Here is a 16,355-nt window from a genome sequence, read left to right on the forward strand (position 1 = left end):
TGTCTGCTGCAAAGGCAAAGTTCAGCCACAGCATGCGGCCAGGTCAATAAAATCAAGAAACAATCCAAAGGAAGATTAACTCTCTTCCCCAAACAAACCTCAAGAAATCTGGCCATGTTAGACAACGTATGATCCTGGTACACCATCTGGATGGAATTCATTTTCATCCAGCAAAAGGAGAAAAGTAATATGTCACACTTCCAACTGGAATCTTCAGATGTGCAAAGAAGGATCAGGCATATACTTTGTGTGTAACTGGGTAGGAAAAGTTTGCTGCTAGTTCCTGTCACCACTCTTGAATTTGCCTCTTTTTGTACCAAGTGTAACGTGCCCACAGGTCATTCCTCTCTCATTAATTCAACCAGGTAAATAGATGCATCAGGTAAGATTTGGTTAGGAAACCATCTGAAGAACTTTGCTGGCTGACATTTTTGAAGTGCACACTGTGCAAATTAGATCTCATTGAATTACTAAATTCTATTGTTTTATGACTTCATTCTATGATGAAGGCTGTGGTAAACAATGGCTATGAAAATCCCTCTTACAGAGGAGGGCAAGCAGCTCAGTTTCTCCCCTGGGAGCTGGCAATCCCCCAACACACTGCAGCTCTAATACTTTACTGAGAAAAGAAAGATTACTAAGGGGGTAGTGGAAGGGAGCAAAAGCAGCACAGCTTGTACCTCCAAGCACTACAACAGATGGCAAAATGGCCCCAGCTTTGAGGAAAGTGAGGTGAAACATGACAAGGCTGAAAAGCAAACTAGCCTGAAAACAAGACATCATGCTATTATTCCAGTACAGCTCTGCATACTACTCCTTAACACATAACAACACCCACGTGATCCTAGCAACTAGAATTATACAAAATATAGACTAAACTCTAAACCACTGCCAAGAAGCCACACAGAAAACAGAACTCCTACCAGGCTACTACTACACTAGTGCAAGGCCCAGCACTTCACACAACACTAACTGTTGCTAAACTCCAGAGTAGCTACAGTCTTTTACCCCATAAGCTCTTTCTTAAGTTCTAATCATTTCAAGTCCACTGAAAGATGTGTAAAATGAACAACTTTAATTACATCACAAAAACAAGTCAGCACTACTTTGTTTGCTTTTAATTGAATTTATTTAAATAGGGTAAGGTTACTTAAAAGACAACTCTTTACATACAAAATGTACATTACGGTAAAGTTTGCTGTACTCAAGTACAAAAACTGGACAAGAGTTTAGTAAAAGGAAAACAGCACACTATTTCAAAACACACATTCTTAACATTTTACAGCATTCAAGAAGTGCCTTTTATGTTGTAACAGTGAATGGAGAACTTCTGTCAGTAATTAATTAAGCTATGGGTTTTGGTTTCAACATTAACCAGTATTACAAATGTAAACTTCTTTCAGACCACTACTAAGAACTTCTCTTAGTGGGTTAACTAAGCGGATTCAGAAGTTGATTCTTTTTTTATTTTACTGAGTCCAGAAGTGTTGTTATTATTTACCATCCATATCTAAAATGGATCTAAATTGGCTTCACCCTGAGCCACTGAGTTTTAGTAATAACATTTCTATCAACTTAATGGGATTTCTGCCTTATAAGGCATTACGAACAATGCAGATGAACCACCAAGTTTCACAGAAAAACAACACCCATCTTCAATGATCCAAGGAAGGGAAAAGAGGTTACCAATTTTTATTTATTTACTTTTTAAGAATGTGACTACATACACTAATGCTCTCAAGGTATTACTTTGTCTTCTTATCTCTGTCCCTTTCCAACTGTTAGTAAGTTGAGAAAGCACTGGCCTGCATTCCACATGTTTTCCCCATATTTTAAAAGCATGACTGTAATCAGGAGAACAGCAAATTTGCTACATCGGCACATTTTTACACTTAAGCATGTATAAAATATGCCTGTGTATTCAAGAGAAAATGGCACTAATCCATTCACTACTTCCTCTCAAAGATCCATATCAAACAGCCTAATAGCATACTTCCATCCATGTATTTCTTATGTCAATAAGAGAAACTTCAATTTGAAGTAATGCTGTTAAAATAGTTCATCTCTTATTACCAATCTAACTTGCACTGTAAAGACTACACTCCTGTGCAACATAAAGGAAAACATTTTGTCTCAGACTATCTTACCAGCAGAACGGTCAGTTTCTCACCTAAACGAATTATCTTACTAGGGGAAAATCCTGCCTGACCAATTTGGTGGCCTTCTATGACGGGGCTACAAAAGTGATGGACAGGGGTGGAGCAGTTGACGTCATCTACCTGGACTTGTGCAAAGCGTTCGACACTGTCCCACATGACAACCTTGTCTCTAAATTGGACTGTCATCAATTTGATAGGTGGACCACTCGGGGGATAAAGAACTGGCTGGATGGTCGCACTCAAAGAGTTGTGGTCAACGGTTCAATGTCTGGCTGGAGACCAGTAATGAGTGGTGTCCCTCAGGGATCGGTGTTGGGACCAGTCTTGTTTAATATCTTTGTCGCTGACATGGACAGTGGGATTGAGTGTGCCCTCAGCAAGTTTGCCAATGACACCAAGCTGTGTGGTTCTGTTGATACGCTAGAGGGAAGGAATGCCATCCAGAGGAACCTTGACACACTTGTGAGGTGGGCTGATGCCAACCTCATGAAGTTTAACCATGACAAGTGCAAGGTCCTACACCTGGGTGGGAGCAATCCCAGGCACAGCTACAGGTTGGGCAAAAAGGAAATTCATGGTAGTCCTGCGGAGAAGGACTTGGGGGTGTTAGTCAATGAGAAAATGAACATAAGCCAGCTTCAGTGTGCGCACACAGCCCAGAAAGCCAACCGTATCCTGGGCTGCATCAAAAGGAGCGTGACCAGCAGGTCAAAGGAGGTGATCCTGCCCCTCTACTCTGCTCTTGTGAGGCCTCACTTGGAGTACTGTGTGCAGTTCTGGTGTCCTCAACATAAAAAGGACATGGAACTGTTGGAACAAGTCCAGAGGAGGGCCACGAGGATGATAAGGGGACTGGAGCACCTCCCATATGAAGACAGGCTGAGAAAGTTGGGGCTGTTCAGCCTGGAGAAGAGAAGGCTGCGTGGAGACCTCATAGCAGCCTTCCAGTATCTAAAGGGGGCCTACAGGGATGCTGGGGAGGGACTATTCATTAGGGATTGTAGTGACAGGACAAGGGGTAATGGGTTGAAACTTAAACAGCAGAGGTTTAGACTGGATATAAGGAAGAAATTCTTTACTGCAAGGGTGGTGAGGTACTTGAATGGGTTGCCCAGGGAGGTAGTGAATGCTCCATCCCTGGCGGTGTTCAAGACCAGGTTGGATGAAGCCTTGGGTGATATGGTTTAGTGTGGGGTGTCCCTGCCCCTGGCACAGGGGTTGGAACTAGATGATCTTGAGGTCCTTTCCAATCCTAACTATTCTATGATCTTTTTAATGTCAAGAAGGCTCTTGGGATGATTCTGAATTTCAATAGCTACTTTAGTTATTTGACCATAAGTGGAACAAAACTGAATTTTACTGAAACAAAGATAGTGTGAATCGGAATGACATGCTGGAGATGAACTACAATAATCTTCAACACTAAAAAAAAAGGGAGTGGGCTCGTAGTAGAACATTGTAATATTACCACCTTTTAAAGAAATACTGAGCTACTTGGTGTATATAAGTAGACACTTTTAAGGTGACTGGTGATAATGACTCCAGCGTTACAACAGGGAACTTTTAAAGTCGTTAAAACTTCACAGCAATCTGAATCCCTGTAAGGTTTAAAAAGAGTTGTACTTCAACTGTTTAAATACGACTTATCTGTTTGAAAATATGGAAGTAATACTTATGTTTCAAGCACCATTAGCTACTTCATGGCCATGTAACATGCTGGATTTTCTTCTTTGCTTCCGTAGGCTTTAGGTCATTCTGGAATATAAGAAAATATATAAGTATTCTTAGATATACTGTGCAAGTAGAAGTTAGAAATTAACCTGCTGTATTTAAATCTTACACTATGGCTGCAGTCATCTCTACGCTACTACAACAGCTTTCTACTGCCATCTTGTGGAGAACGCTAAGTATCACACAACTTCTTTAAAGAAGATACAAATAAAGCAAAATCAATTCAACTATCTGCAAATCACATATGTCATTTGATTTTTCTTAATCCCACAATTGGTTATCCAAAAGTATCTTTCAATTATGCATCTTAAAGACAGGCACATATTGGAGTTTCTAAACATACTTCTATATTTACATCAGATTGCCTTCTTAAAATATTTGTTGAAATGGGATTGTCTAAGAAAAAAATAAACATACAACTAGGAAACCCAATTTACTTCTGTCAAATAGTAAAAAGGTTAGAAAAAGAGAAGGAAAAGTTGCTTTTCCTCTGTAATGATCAGTATAAAAAGTTAAATAATTGCCAAAGCCTCAGATCAACTCATCTTTCAAGACCTACCCCAAGAAACCAGAAAAAAAAAGCAAGCAAGCCCAAAGTAAAACAAAGGGAGATTGAAATGGTGAAATAATTACCTTTCACCATATAACATAAGAAAAACACTTTGAGAAATTACAGATTTAACAGTTCACACAAGCAGAGTAAAGACAGGTATATGAGTTCTCAAGAACATCCTACTCCTCTCTCTGCTCTCATGAGACCTCACTTGGAGTATTGTGTGCAGTTCTGATGCACTCAACATAAAAAGGATATGGAACTGTTGGAACAAGTCCAGAGGAGGGCCACAAGGATGATCAGGGGACTGAAGACAGGCTGAGAAAGTTGGGGCTGTTAAGCCTGGAGAAGGCTGCATGGAGACCTCATAGCAGCCTTCCAGTATCTGAAGGGGGGCTATGAGGATGCTGGGGAGAGACTCTTCATCAGGGACTGTAGTGATAAGACAAAGGGTAATGGGTTCAAATTTAAACAGGAGAAGTTTAGGTTAGATATAAGGAAGAAGTTCTTTACTGCGAAGGTGGTGAGGCACTGGAACAGACTGCCCAAAAAAGTAAGGAATGTCCCACGCCTGGCAGTGTTCAAGGCTAGGTTGGATGAAGCCTTCGGTGACATGCTCTACACATGGCAGGAGGGTTGGAATTAGATGATCTTAAGGTCCCTTCCAATCCTAACCATCTATGATTCTGCAGAGCAGTGGTTTGGGGAGTACAATCAAGAAATCTCTCTTTCTGTTTAAGAGTTTAAATGTTTATTTACAGCAATGTTGTACAGTGCAACCACTGAACATTTTAAAAGAATTAAACCTTAAGGAGAGACAGGTCTGTGCTAGTCAGCACAAGACCTTCAGTTTATCTTGACAGTCAAAGAACAGTCACTTGCTTGAAAAAGCAATTGTCCTTACGGTCATATTAAAAAACGTATCAGGCTTTACACTTTTAAGCCAAGTACATTGACTCTTCCTGGATTCATTACTTATTATTCAACATTACACTAATTTCAGACAGTAAAGTAATATCCATACAATATACTTGCCTAACTTCAAACATATCTAACCAACACTAACCAAAGAACTTACCGGTATTAACCTGAACAACAAAAATTGGATAAGGTAGAAAGTAAAGTGCCAGAGGTCATACCTATTAAGTGTCAGATATATAGTCACTTAAATGTGCTTATCCCTGTGTCTACAAAACATTTAAAGGCAATGCAAAGCAGCTGGGAGGTGTACACTAAAGAAATTTCAAAAGCTCTATGGGCTCAGATCTGACCAAGAGTCCCAAGTATTAAAATAAGCTAGTAATACTGGTAAGTAGGAAACACACCAGCATAAATTTGACACAGGGCCGCAGCCATGATCCTTGTAAAAAGTTCTTCAGAACAGCCATGTGTTTAGGTGCTCATGTTTAACAGAAGTCTGAAGGAACCTACGAATCTACACAGCAAGGATATTACCTGCATTCTTTCATGAAAGCATTTTTTTTTGAGAGAGAAATTAACAGAAAGCATTTCATGACCCAATACTCAGAAAACACAAGTCTGGTGACCTGAGAAAATTTTAATCAATGTAATTCACACTGCACATCTAAAGCTCCCCCTGAAGTTCAACTGAGAACAGATAGAAATAGCTCCTCTGAAGCCCAGACTTACTCCAGATAGTCCCATACTCCAGTGGAAATGTGAAAATGCCTTCATTTGCATCATGAAGAAACAGAAGACAAATGCAAGACTTATCCCTGCCTTGCAGCATGTTTTAAAGAGGACATAGCCCATTGCTCCTTGCTCACTGACAAGCTCTTAAAAGACTAATTACACCTTTCTCAGAAACAACCACTGTTCTATCTTTCTCCCCAGCTGACAGCTACATTCAGCACAATTACCTACACTTTCAAAGATATGCCCTGCTGAATTCGTATTTCTGGCCTTAGCTCTCTTCTCATCACTTCAACTCACTGGCCTCCTTCTGCACCCAGCTGTAGTGTAGTTCTCTACAGAAAATTTGTTTGCAGCTGAATCTAACTTGCAGAAAAAAAAGGTAACTATTTACCTTCATGGTTAACAGCTCAGTCATCAGCCTTCTACTTGAGAACAGCACTGGTCTGTTCAAGACCTCAGCGTGTCTTTCATCATCTTACAGAAGCCCAGGTACCTGATTAAGACCACCATGACTGAAAATAAGAACTCAACATTCAGCCTCCCACTTCAGTTAGTATGGCTTGTTATGGCTCCTCATTCAGACCCACAGTCTAGGCAGCTCTCCAGATATTCATATCCAGTTCCTTTCTCTAGCTTGCCAATTCCTGTGTGGGATTTGAAACAGATGGCATTCTTCCTCTAAGGATATATTCTACAGCTCTCAGCATCCCACTTCAGATCCAGTAACATCTCTTCATTCACTTTGACAAATGAAAGCTTGTCCTACTCAACCATTCAAGTGTGATTGTTACAAATGTTATCATTGTTTTTTTTTCCCTACTACAAAAAACAGACCACTTGTCCTCCCTCTAAGGCTCTTAAGGTTGTTCTGTAATACCTGTTCTCTCTCTCTCAGACCTGCCAGTAGGATTATTTTGTGTTTTATTTAACTGCTGCCAGCACCACCTTAAGTACTACCTACCAGCTCATTTTAAAGTTACCTACATTTTAAAGTTTTCTACAAAACTGCTCCTCTCACACAGAAGTTTCCTATGTACAAGTACAAAATACTTAATTTCTTTCATTCTAATCTTTCCCAGACCAGCTACTCTTTTGCCTGTTTCTAAACAAAACTCTGCTATTACTCCAAAATAAAATAATCCTGAAAACTCTTACAAGGGTCTACATTTGGCTCCTGCAAGTTGCTATTAAATAAAAAGCTGCAAAACAAGATACTGAATGTACATACCGGCAAATCAGATTCTTCTTTTGGAACAGCTCTCTTTAACTTCACAACAGTAGTTCCTGATACCGGAGACAACGGGTACACCTTCAGACTAGCCAACATACTGCTGTTAGTCTTTGAAATAGTGTTCTGCTTAGTCTCATTATTCCTCATTCCCAGCTTAGCGTCCTCTGATAAACTGGAGGCTGAAATGTACGTTGAGGCATTCGGAGGAATAGATAACCTTCTAACAGTGTTGGTGGTGCTTCCAGCTGGAGGAGGCTTTAGGCGATCAGCAGCTCCATTTTCTGTCTTTTTCACCTTTATGCTTGTACTTGTTGAACTGCCATCAAATACAATTAATGGCCGTTTCCTTAAACCTTCTACCGTTGTAACACTGAAAATACAAATTGTAAAGTTCTCAGAAACACAAGCTACATGATCCAGAAACAGTATACCCAAGACACATGTAGTGAAATATGAATTTAATCTTGCCTAAAGTAAAAATATCCCAAAATATTAACCTTAAACTCTTAGGTACTCTAAATTTAGGCAACAGAAATTGCTTTCAAAATATAAAGGGGGAGGGAGGGAAGCAGGAGACTGTGTGAGGAAGTATTCCTTAGCAAAGAGAGTTCTGTAGGAACTTTCTAGACAGGCAATTATAGTTGTATGACCAAAGACTATGCTTATCCTACTGTAGCTATTTCAGAATAACTAAAGAGATAATAGCTGTTAAGTATTTCAAAAGGTATTTGAGAAAGTATATGCCACCTTACCTACAAGAACGGCTCACAGAGCAAGAGAAAGTTCAGCTCTTATTCAAATTTGCTTCTACATTACTATCTGTTCACAACATTGTATGTCATATAATCCTCCTCTTTTTCTATTCATCCATTTCTGGGAACTGATAGAGACAAAGACAGACCTTCAATTCATTTGGAATTTGTTTGTTGAAAGATGAGACACAACTTTTTGGCTTATGTCTACAGTAAATGCAGTTTCAAAAGGCTGCTGGGGAAATGTGGCCTTGTCAGAACCAGGAGTGTTCAGCCAGGCAAGCTGTGTTCACTAAGGTTACTGAAACAGCCCTATTTAACAGATACATTAAGTTACCAGTATATTTTCACTTGAAAAGCCTAAAAAGTGACATACACTTCAAAAGTAAAACATGATACATTTTGGTCACTTTGGGTTTGTCTAAGAACTTACTCAACACTCCTGACAAGGACACATTTCCCCCGCAGCTTTTTGGAACTAGCTTTTCATGTGAAAGAGATTTAATGCATTTTTTCAGTTACCTTCCTTAACAAAAGTCTAACAAAAGTCTGCTTTTCCTATGGAGGTTTTTTGTGATTTTGTTTCTGTTTGTTGGTGATGGTGTATTTTTTTTTGTTTGGTTTTTAATTCAGCTTGCTGAAGACCAACAAGCCAGGAACTAACTGCAGTTCTGGGAGGATCATTATCTATTCTGAACTGAATTTTAGAATTGCAGCACTTGTATAAATGACCACATGCTACAATACAGATAATATTCCCAGAGAAATACTTTGGGAAAGTTCCAAAAGAAATCTGGATGCTGTACCATCAAGAACTGTCACATCTCATTTTTAGATGCATGGTTCACAGAAGAACATGGAACCTTGGTTGTGACATTCCCTTTCTCTATATAAAGTACAAGCAGCTTAAAAGCTTCAGAGCAGGACTCATGTTAGCCAGCACTTGTCTGAGAGAGGACACTGCTGCTAGCTAACAGCTGAAAAGAACATTCTGGGATCCTATTTTCTGTGGCAGGACACTCCCTGTGAAACCTAAATTTCAACACGCATCTTCTACATCCGAGAGAAATGTTGTAGCCACACTCTGAGCCAGTCTGGACATAGAACACACTCTGAGATTCATACTAGCCTCTTTCTTCCAGCACACAAGATGATACTATAGGTCTTCCAAATTATCTGTCCCTGAACATGAATACTTTGTAAAATGTTTGAAGTTGGAGAGACTGCATTTGGTTTTATTTGGTATGATTGTCTGCAAGCTCAAATATTCAGTAATAAGATGTATAAACCACCATCTGTGACCTCAGATATTTGATAGTATTATTGAGGTATAACTGCAGCTCAGCTGATATACAGCAAGTCTTTTAGGATGTGCCATCAATCACCAGAAGTAAAATTAAACAATATGCAACACTGACTTTCAATTTTCAATCTGTTTTTACCTCTTATCTGTGGCTACTAAAAGCATGCAAACACACACTGAACTGTGCTGATCAAGCCACTATGCCTCATATTAATTACAGTGCATGCTGTAAAGCTGTGGTTTCCACAGAGGAACTCATCAGAAGGCTTCCATTGTTCTTGAGATCAGTTCACCTTACTTCTAAATTGAATTAACAGCACTTAGTTCCTACCTCTGAATTGCATATAACTTAGAGCATCAGAATACCTAGGAATTTTGTTCTCTTTTTAAAAACAAAAATGTCAAGTTCTCCTTCCTCCTCTGCACAAACGGCAGTTCTGCTTCAATGGTGCACATAACTGTGAGGAGAACTGTAATATTTTAATATCCAAAAAGATGACTGAACTTCCTTAATTCTTTGTCAATATACTAAAACTGAAGTTTTGTTAGTGCAACTTTTACTTACTGAAAGTCTATTTCTCCCATTTCTCTCAAGTCAGTATTACTAGCAGTAAAAGCTTAACTTTTCTAGACAGTATTTTGCCAACATGTTAAGTATAAAATATACAACCATAGCAGGAATATTGACTGCTGGAAAATCTCAAAACTACCTAACAACAGAGCAAAAGACTAAGCCTAGTATGCTAGATATTAAGTGCTAAGAGCAATTGGTACAGAAAAGCAGACTGGTAGATCAAACATACCTCCTTTTACTTACTACTTTCCCAGAAAATACTGTATAGGTAACCATTATTGAATTTTACTGTACTAAAATAAAAGCCCCTAAACTTATTCTTCATATAAACACTGGATGAAGACATTCTCCCATCTGCACATTAACATTGCTTCATCCTCTCAAAAACATCCAGCCTATCTTCCATTTGTGATTAAAAAAAAAGTCTTTTGCACCTGTTTCGGCACACCAACAGCTCTTTTCATTATTCAAACACTGAACTCACACTTTTACCCTCAAGTTGCAAGTTGAGGTACTATATAACTTTCATGCACATGAAAAAGAAAAACAAAAACAAAACCAAAAACAGCATAACAAGACAACTCAGCGTGCCAGTCACTGCTGACATTAAAAAAAAACACCAAAACACCTAACAACAAGCAAGTCAATCACTTGACAATTTGCTTAGCTCTTCACAGTTAGAAACCTCAGTAAAGCTAAAACACACCCATGAAATCAACAAGCTGTAATACTGCAAAACTATGAGAATTTCTATCCACTTTTACTTCGGATGTACTACTGAAGCTAAACCAGAACTCCACCCATGTGCATCACACATCAAAGTCCTGGGCTGGGGGAAGACTGGGAAGAAAAGTTTTAGTAGAATAAATTTTTAAGGAAGATTTTGCCTTCTGATTAAATACAAACACAAAGATTTCAAAAATAAAGCAGAATGTTCTTCAGAAGGCGGATTTTAGTTTTGAATTGGACACAAAACTGCTGCAACATATAGCCCAGACTCTAGACCATCCCTGTCCAAAGAACAAGCATAATTAAACATGCTTTTGGCCCCTTACTTAAGCACTATAAAAACAGGATTATTATTTAACAATTATATAGTGAAACAACAAAATACCTTCTTTTTCTTTTCTTCATTATAAGGAACCTTGAAGTGTACCAATAACCCCGTATCAACACAAGCTGGGGGATGAAGGGATTTGAGAGCAGCACTGTGAAGAAGGACTTGGGGCTGATGGGTGATGAAAAGCTCAACATGACCCAGCAATGTGTGCTCCCTGCCCAGAAACCAACCACACGCTGGGCTGCATCAAGAAGAGTGTAACCAGCAGGTCAAGGGAGGAGATTCTGCCCCTCAACTCCGCTCTTTTGAGGTTCCACCTGGAGCTGTGTGTCCAGCTCTGGGGCCCCCAACATAAGAGGAAAATGGACCTATTGGAGCGAGTCTAGAAGGAGGGTTGATCAGGGGTTGGAGCACCTCTGCTATGAAGACAGGCTGAGAGGGCTGGTTTTGTTCAGCCTGGAGAAGAGCAGGCTTTGGGAAGACCTCACGGCAGCTTTTTCAGTACTTCAAGGGGACTTAGAAACATGGGGACAGACTTTTTAGTGGGGCCTGCTGCAACAGGACAAAGGGTAAAGATTCTAAATTAAAAGGTAGATTTAAACTGGATATAAGGAAGAAATGTTTTACAATGAGGCTGGTGAAACACTGGAACAGGGTGCCCAGAGAGGTGGTAGATGCCCATACTTGGAAGTGTTCACCATCAGGCTGGACAGGGCTCTGAGCACCCTGATCTAGTTGAAGATGGCCCTGTTCATGGCAGAGAGGTTGGACTAGGCGAACTTTAAAGGTCCCTTCCAACCCAAACTATTCTATGATTATATGAAAAGCACTATAATCCAGCTACCATTGATAACATTTAGATGACAAAAAAGATCACCTTCCCCTTTTTTCCTGTTAGGGCAGTAGTAGAATCTAACTCTTCTGACCCAGAAGACCTGAGACAGCAATCTCTATAAACTGTAACAACATCCAAAAGCTGTACAAGTTTCATTAATCAGACAAACAAAGAGCAGACTAATTACATTGTCCTAAATTCTGCAAGTGTAGCCCAATAAAAGCTAAATTACCTTTTATTCTCACTTTTAGACTCATTTTGCTGTCTTTTCTTCTCCATCATTTTTCCCCATCTACTTTTTGGCAAGTCACGCTGAGGCAGAGGAATGGCATGTTGAATATAGAGATCAGTGAGACCATCTTTATCCATCTTTACATCATTTTCAACTAGTATATTTTTCTGTGGGGAACAACCAAAAAAAAATGTTGTCATTATTAAGACAAATTCAAGGCACAAACATCTTAGTGGCATCACTTCTGTTTTGAAAAGCCGCTTTAGTGTAGCAAGTACAAATGCCAGGGTTTCAGAAGTGACAGGACTGCAGAGGTGACCAGTGTGGAGAGGCCATGAACAGTCCTGTGCCAACAACAGCCTGGTCTGCTGCCTTCCTTCGTACTGTCACCTTCCTTTGTTTTCGTGTGGATTACACTTGGTCCTTCCTTCACTGAGTCAATGGGAAATGAAAGGTATTTCGGTCAGCACATAGTGGTTTCTTTTTCCACCATCTGCAAGCACAGGTGATGGGCTGTTTCCATCAGTGTCAGAGACAGCTAGATCCACCTACAACCAGTACTGGGCAGTACACTGCCTTTGCCCACACAGCTGAACTGTGTAGCCCCTCCCTATCCAAAACCCTGCAATATTTCCCAATAAAAATAGGGGCTAGAAAAAAAAAAGAAGAAAAAGAATAAGGGAAAAAAGTTATGCTGGACATCCTGTTGATGACTGATGTTTTCATGCACTCTTTAACACACTTCCCTGAATCCAATTTCCCTAAATCCAACTACAATACTGCTCTTCACTCTTCTAAAAACCAAACTAGTAAAACATACTGCATTTCAAAAAACACATTACAAGTGTAGAGAGATGCTTCCTCCCCTAGTTCCCAAAGGGGGATTTCTAGCAACTGTCAGTCACAACAGAGAACCAATTTTCTTTCTAACCATGTATACAGTTGTGAAAACAAAATTTCTTGCTACCTTCTTTCACATTTATTGAAAGAGGAAAAATCCCAGTAACTTTCTACAAACTAGTAGTCACTGAAAGCAGCGATGTCTCTGCCATTACTGGTTTTGACAACACTTTGTGGCTTCTCATGTCAACCTAAAACCTGTACGTTCTCGTCCACATAAATTATATGACAAAAATTCAGTGAGCTCTTACAAAAAAAAAAAATTAAGACTTTGATTACTACTGTTTCTTGCACCTACTTTTCAGGCACGGAAGTAGCAAGTATTCCAGATCACATCAACTGAAGCTTCCTATGGTTCAGAACTGTTTATAACTCACTTCTAAACTTTTTTTTTTTTTCAGTTATGCATACTTAAGTAGGAGCTTGACTGACTTTGTAAAACGCATTTCCTTAATTCACTGGGTATTAATCACCCTTCCACGGATAATCTTACTGTATGCAAATACTGTTTCACATTGAGAGATAAGAGAGTTATTCTTTATCAGCTGCAATGTTCAAACACAGCCTCTCTGCAAATACGGAGACACCTCTCACACCACGGGCCTCCCCTAATGAAGTACCTAGCCTATACAACCAACTTGTGTAATACCAGCTTAGGTTTTGCTTGTTTATTCCCTGAACTCTTCTTGCGCGCCTATTTGTGACGGAAAGAGAAACACACACCGCAGGTGTGACACGGCGGAAGGGGGGGGGTCAGGACAACAAGCAAGACCGCAGGGCAGCGAGGACTTCCCTCCCCGCCTCAGGACCCGCTGCTAAGAACCTGCCTTCCTCCCCGACGGCGCCCGAGCGCACCTGCTCCAGGGTGAGCAGCAGGAACTCCTCCGAGAGCAGCTCCGGGTGCAGCAGCAGCTCCGACTCCGGGCGCCCCGACCCCCGTTCCACCTTTCCGTCAATGCCATCACCGCCTCCACCTCCGACCCGACCCCTTCCCCGCGCCGCCATCTTCTTCCCCCGACGACCCCTTTCCGGCTTCCCACAATGCCGCGCGGGGCGGGGGCTGGCGCAGGAAGTGGCGCGGCGGGGTGACGTCAGGGTTCGCCGCTGGGTTAAACGTGTCTGTGACAGGGGCAGCGATGTGATACATTGCTTGCTATGTTGTTACACAGCTTGGGCCTGGGATGGAGTGACCTCGAAACAACAAGGATCTTATGGGCACAACTAAGTCCTGGTCGTGTTTGACGGTTCAAAGGAGAACATTCAGGACTGGTAGTACTAAAGGATGAGTTATTTGACAGCTTGGCAAAGTGAGCATTCAGTTACCTAACTTGGCAATGAAACCAACTTTTGAGGTGTCCTGAAGTGAACTGCCTTCATTATTATACTGAAAAATCACACCCCCAGGTCAGAAAGGTGACCCCCAGGTGAAGGCCTCTCACCTGAGCATGCAGAGTGACTAGAATGAGCGACACAGCAAATGTTATATATAGATTACAACCAACCATTGCAACGAGGAGTGTACCATCTTGTAAGTGTTGTGTATAAATGTAAGAAGAAAGCCAGCACTGGTGTGTTTGATCTGTGGAACAGTGCACCCAGGCATGAATAAACACAGTATCTCTCCTGAGCCTGTGGAGCTGGTTTACTGCATGCCAGGCACAAACCTGCTTTCAAATCCACTTTTTGGACAACAGCAACTAACAATTAACACTTCCTGAGATGCAATGAATAAAGTTGCTTTGCAGTTCCAAAGTAAAGTAGCTGCCAGCATGTCTGAGTTGGCAATCTGCCTATGTACTTAAAGTGGAAGGGTGAATTAACAAACGATTACATTAGTAAATTAACCACGCTGTCGTTACAATATGAAATAGCAACGTAACTCAAAGTACTTGATGCACTTCACAGCAGTAAGGATGAGCAATTCTGAGTAACATACAAACACACACATGGAACACACTGCATATACATATAACCCTGTGTGTAACATCATTGCTATATACAGCACTTCCAAGAATATGAATACGAGTTCTGAATACCTAAAACTCATTTGAGAGTACAAACAAACGGTAATAACACGTTATTTCACGTGGTGCCCCTCAGGCTGCCCTCTGGCAGTGTGTACCGCCCGTCTCCTTGCACTCTCCCCCTCCCAAACCACCCACAACCACTGTTACATTCCGATTTCTCTCGGAAGAGCTGGTTTTCTCCTGTGTTAGGAGGACCTGCCCTGTGACCACAACCCGTAGCGCTCCTACAGCGAAACAAACAGCCACCCCGGGCCGGCCCCAGTCCGAACATCGTGCGCACCGCAGGGGGTCCCTCCAGCCGTCCTTCCACAGTGCGAATGCACCACCCGGCTGCGAGCCCTAGGCCGCCTGCAGCCCGGCGGCTTAGAGAAGGAGCTCCCCGTCACAGGGGCAGCGCAAGGCTGCGGTTGCCCGCCCTCGCCCCGCCATGAAACCGATGCTCGAGGGGAAGACTCCTACACCGAGCTCCATCCCGCAGGCTGCGTAACGTCATCACCGTACGCCGGCCACGCCTCCGATGGGCGGGGTTTCGTTCAGGATCCAACCCACTAGTTGGAGGGCAGACGGCCTGTGGCTCTCCCATGCACATACACACACGTGACCGGAAGGGCCCGGTCCGGTGCGGTTGCCTTTCTCTCTCTCCGGGAAGCGGCGACGCTGGCGCAGGGCGGGGTTTGTGCGACACCGGAAGCGGCGCTCCCGCTGGCGATCCCAGCGCGCCGACAGCGCGGCTTGAGGCGCCGCCCGCCCGGCCGGCCGCTGGCTCCGGACCTCACCGCTTCAAACGGCGGGCCCGGCTCCCGGTGTTGTGGCGGCGGCCGGCGCTGGCAGGTGCTACGGGAGGGAGAGCGGGAGGAGGGACTCTGTCATTTGCTGGGGTGGAGGCAGGCTTACTGGGGGCCGCGGGACGCCGGGCCTGGCTTGCGGCCCCAGGTCAGGCTGCGGGTGTGTGAGGGGACGGAGTGAAGCGCAGCACCGTTCTCCCGGGGATAGCGTGGCCCAGCGTCTCGGGTCTGCGGAGCCATGTTCGTGGGTTAATTAGCGCTTGCTAACTACATAGGGTGTAGGAGTACGTGTGCGTAAGGGAGCGATGCAGAGGTAAAGGAGGCAGTGTGCTAGTTTGCAAGGCAGCAGCAAGCAGAACTGACTGCAAAGCAAGACTTTAGCTAATGCAAGTGGGGGAGAGTTGTTTTCTGCTTTTTATCAGGAAAGAGTGTGTGCAGGTTTACTGGTGCACTTAAGAAAACAATATCTAGGAGTCTAGTAATCTGCTTGGCTGTTGATTAGCTTTTGATAATAAACAACCCATGATCTTGTTTATGCAGTTCGAAAGTGGCATAGT

General features: G+C 42.2%; 2 protein-coding genes across 2 annotated transcripts in view; one reads left to right on the forward strand and one right to left on the reverse strand.

Annotated features, from left to right (window-relative positions):
• Nucleotides 1-3,322: 3,322 nt before the first annotated feature.
• C2H2orf49 (chromosome 2 C2orf49 homolog) lies at nt 3,323-14,010 on the reverse strand. Its single transcript, XM_005151360.3, has 4 exons — nt 13,842-14,010; nt 12,087-12,253; nt 7,328-7,700; nt 3,323-3,914 (listed from the first exon to the last, which is right to left on the reverse strand). The coding sequence occupies exons 1-4, from the start codon at nt 13,989-13,991 to the stop codon at nt 3,858-3,860; spliced, it is 747 nt and encodes a 248-aa protein (XP_005151417.1). The 5' UTR covers nt 13,992-14,010; the 3' UTR covers nt 3,323-3,857.
• A 1,700-nt stretch (nt 14,011-15,710) lies between these two features.
• The window catches only part of TGFBRAP1 (transforming growth factor beta receptor associated protein 1), a 37,991-nt gene continuing 37,346 nt past the window's right edge, over nt 15,711-16,355 (forward strand). Inside the window, exon 1 of the mRNA XM_005151361.3 lies at nt 15,711-15,844. The gene's annotated coding sequence lies outside the window, so the exon portion shown is untranslated. The remainder of the gene's footprint in view (nt 15,845-16,355) is intronic.

The sequence above is a fragment of the Melopsittacus undulatus genome, chromosome 2, assembly GCF_012275295.1.
Source record: "Melopsittacus undulatus isolate bMelUnd1 chromosome 2, bMelUnd1.mat.Z, whole genome shotgun sequence".
In the NCBI taxonomy this organism is placed as follows: Eukaryota; Metazoa; Chordata; class Aves; order Psittaciformes; family Psittaculidae; genus Melopsittacus; species Melopsittacus undulatus.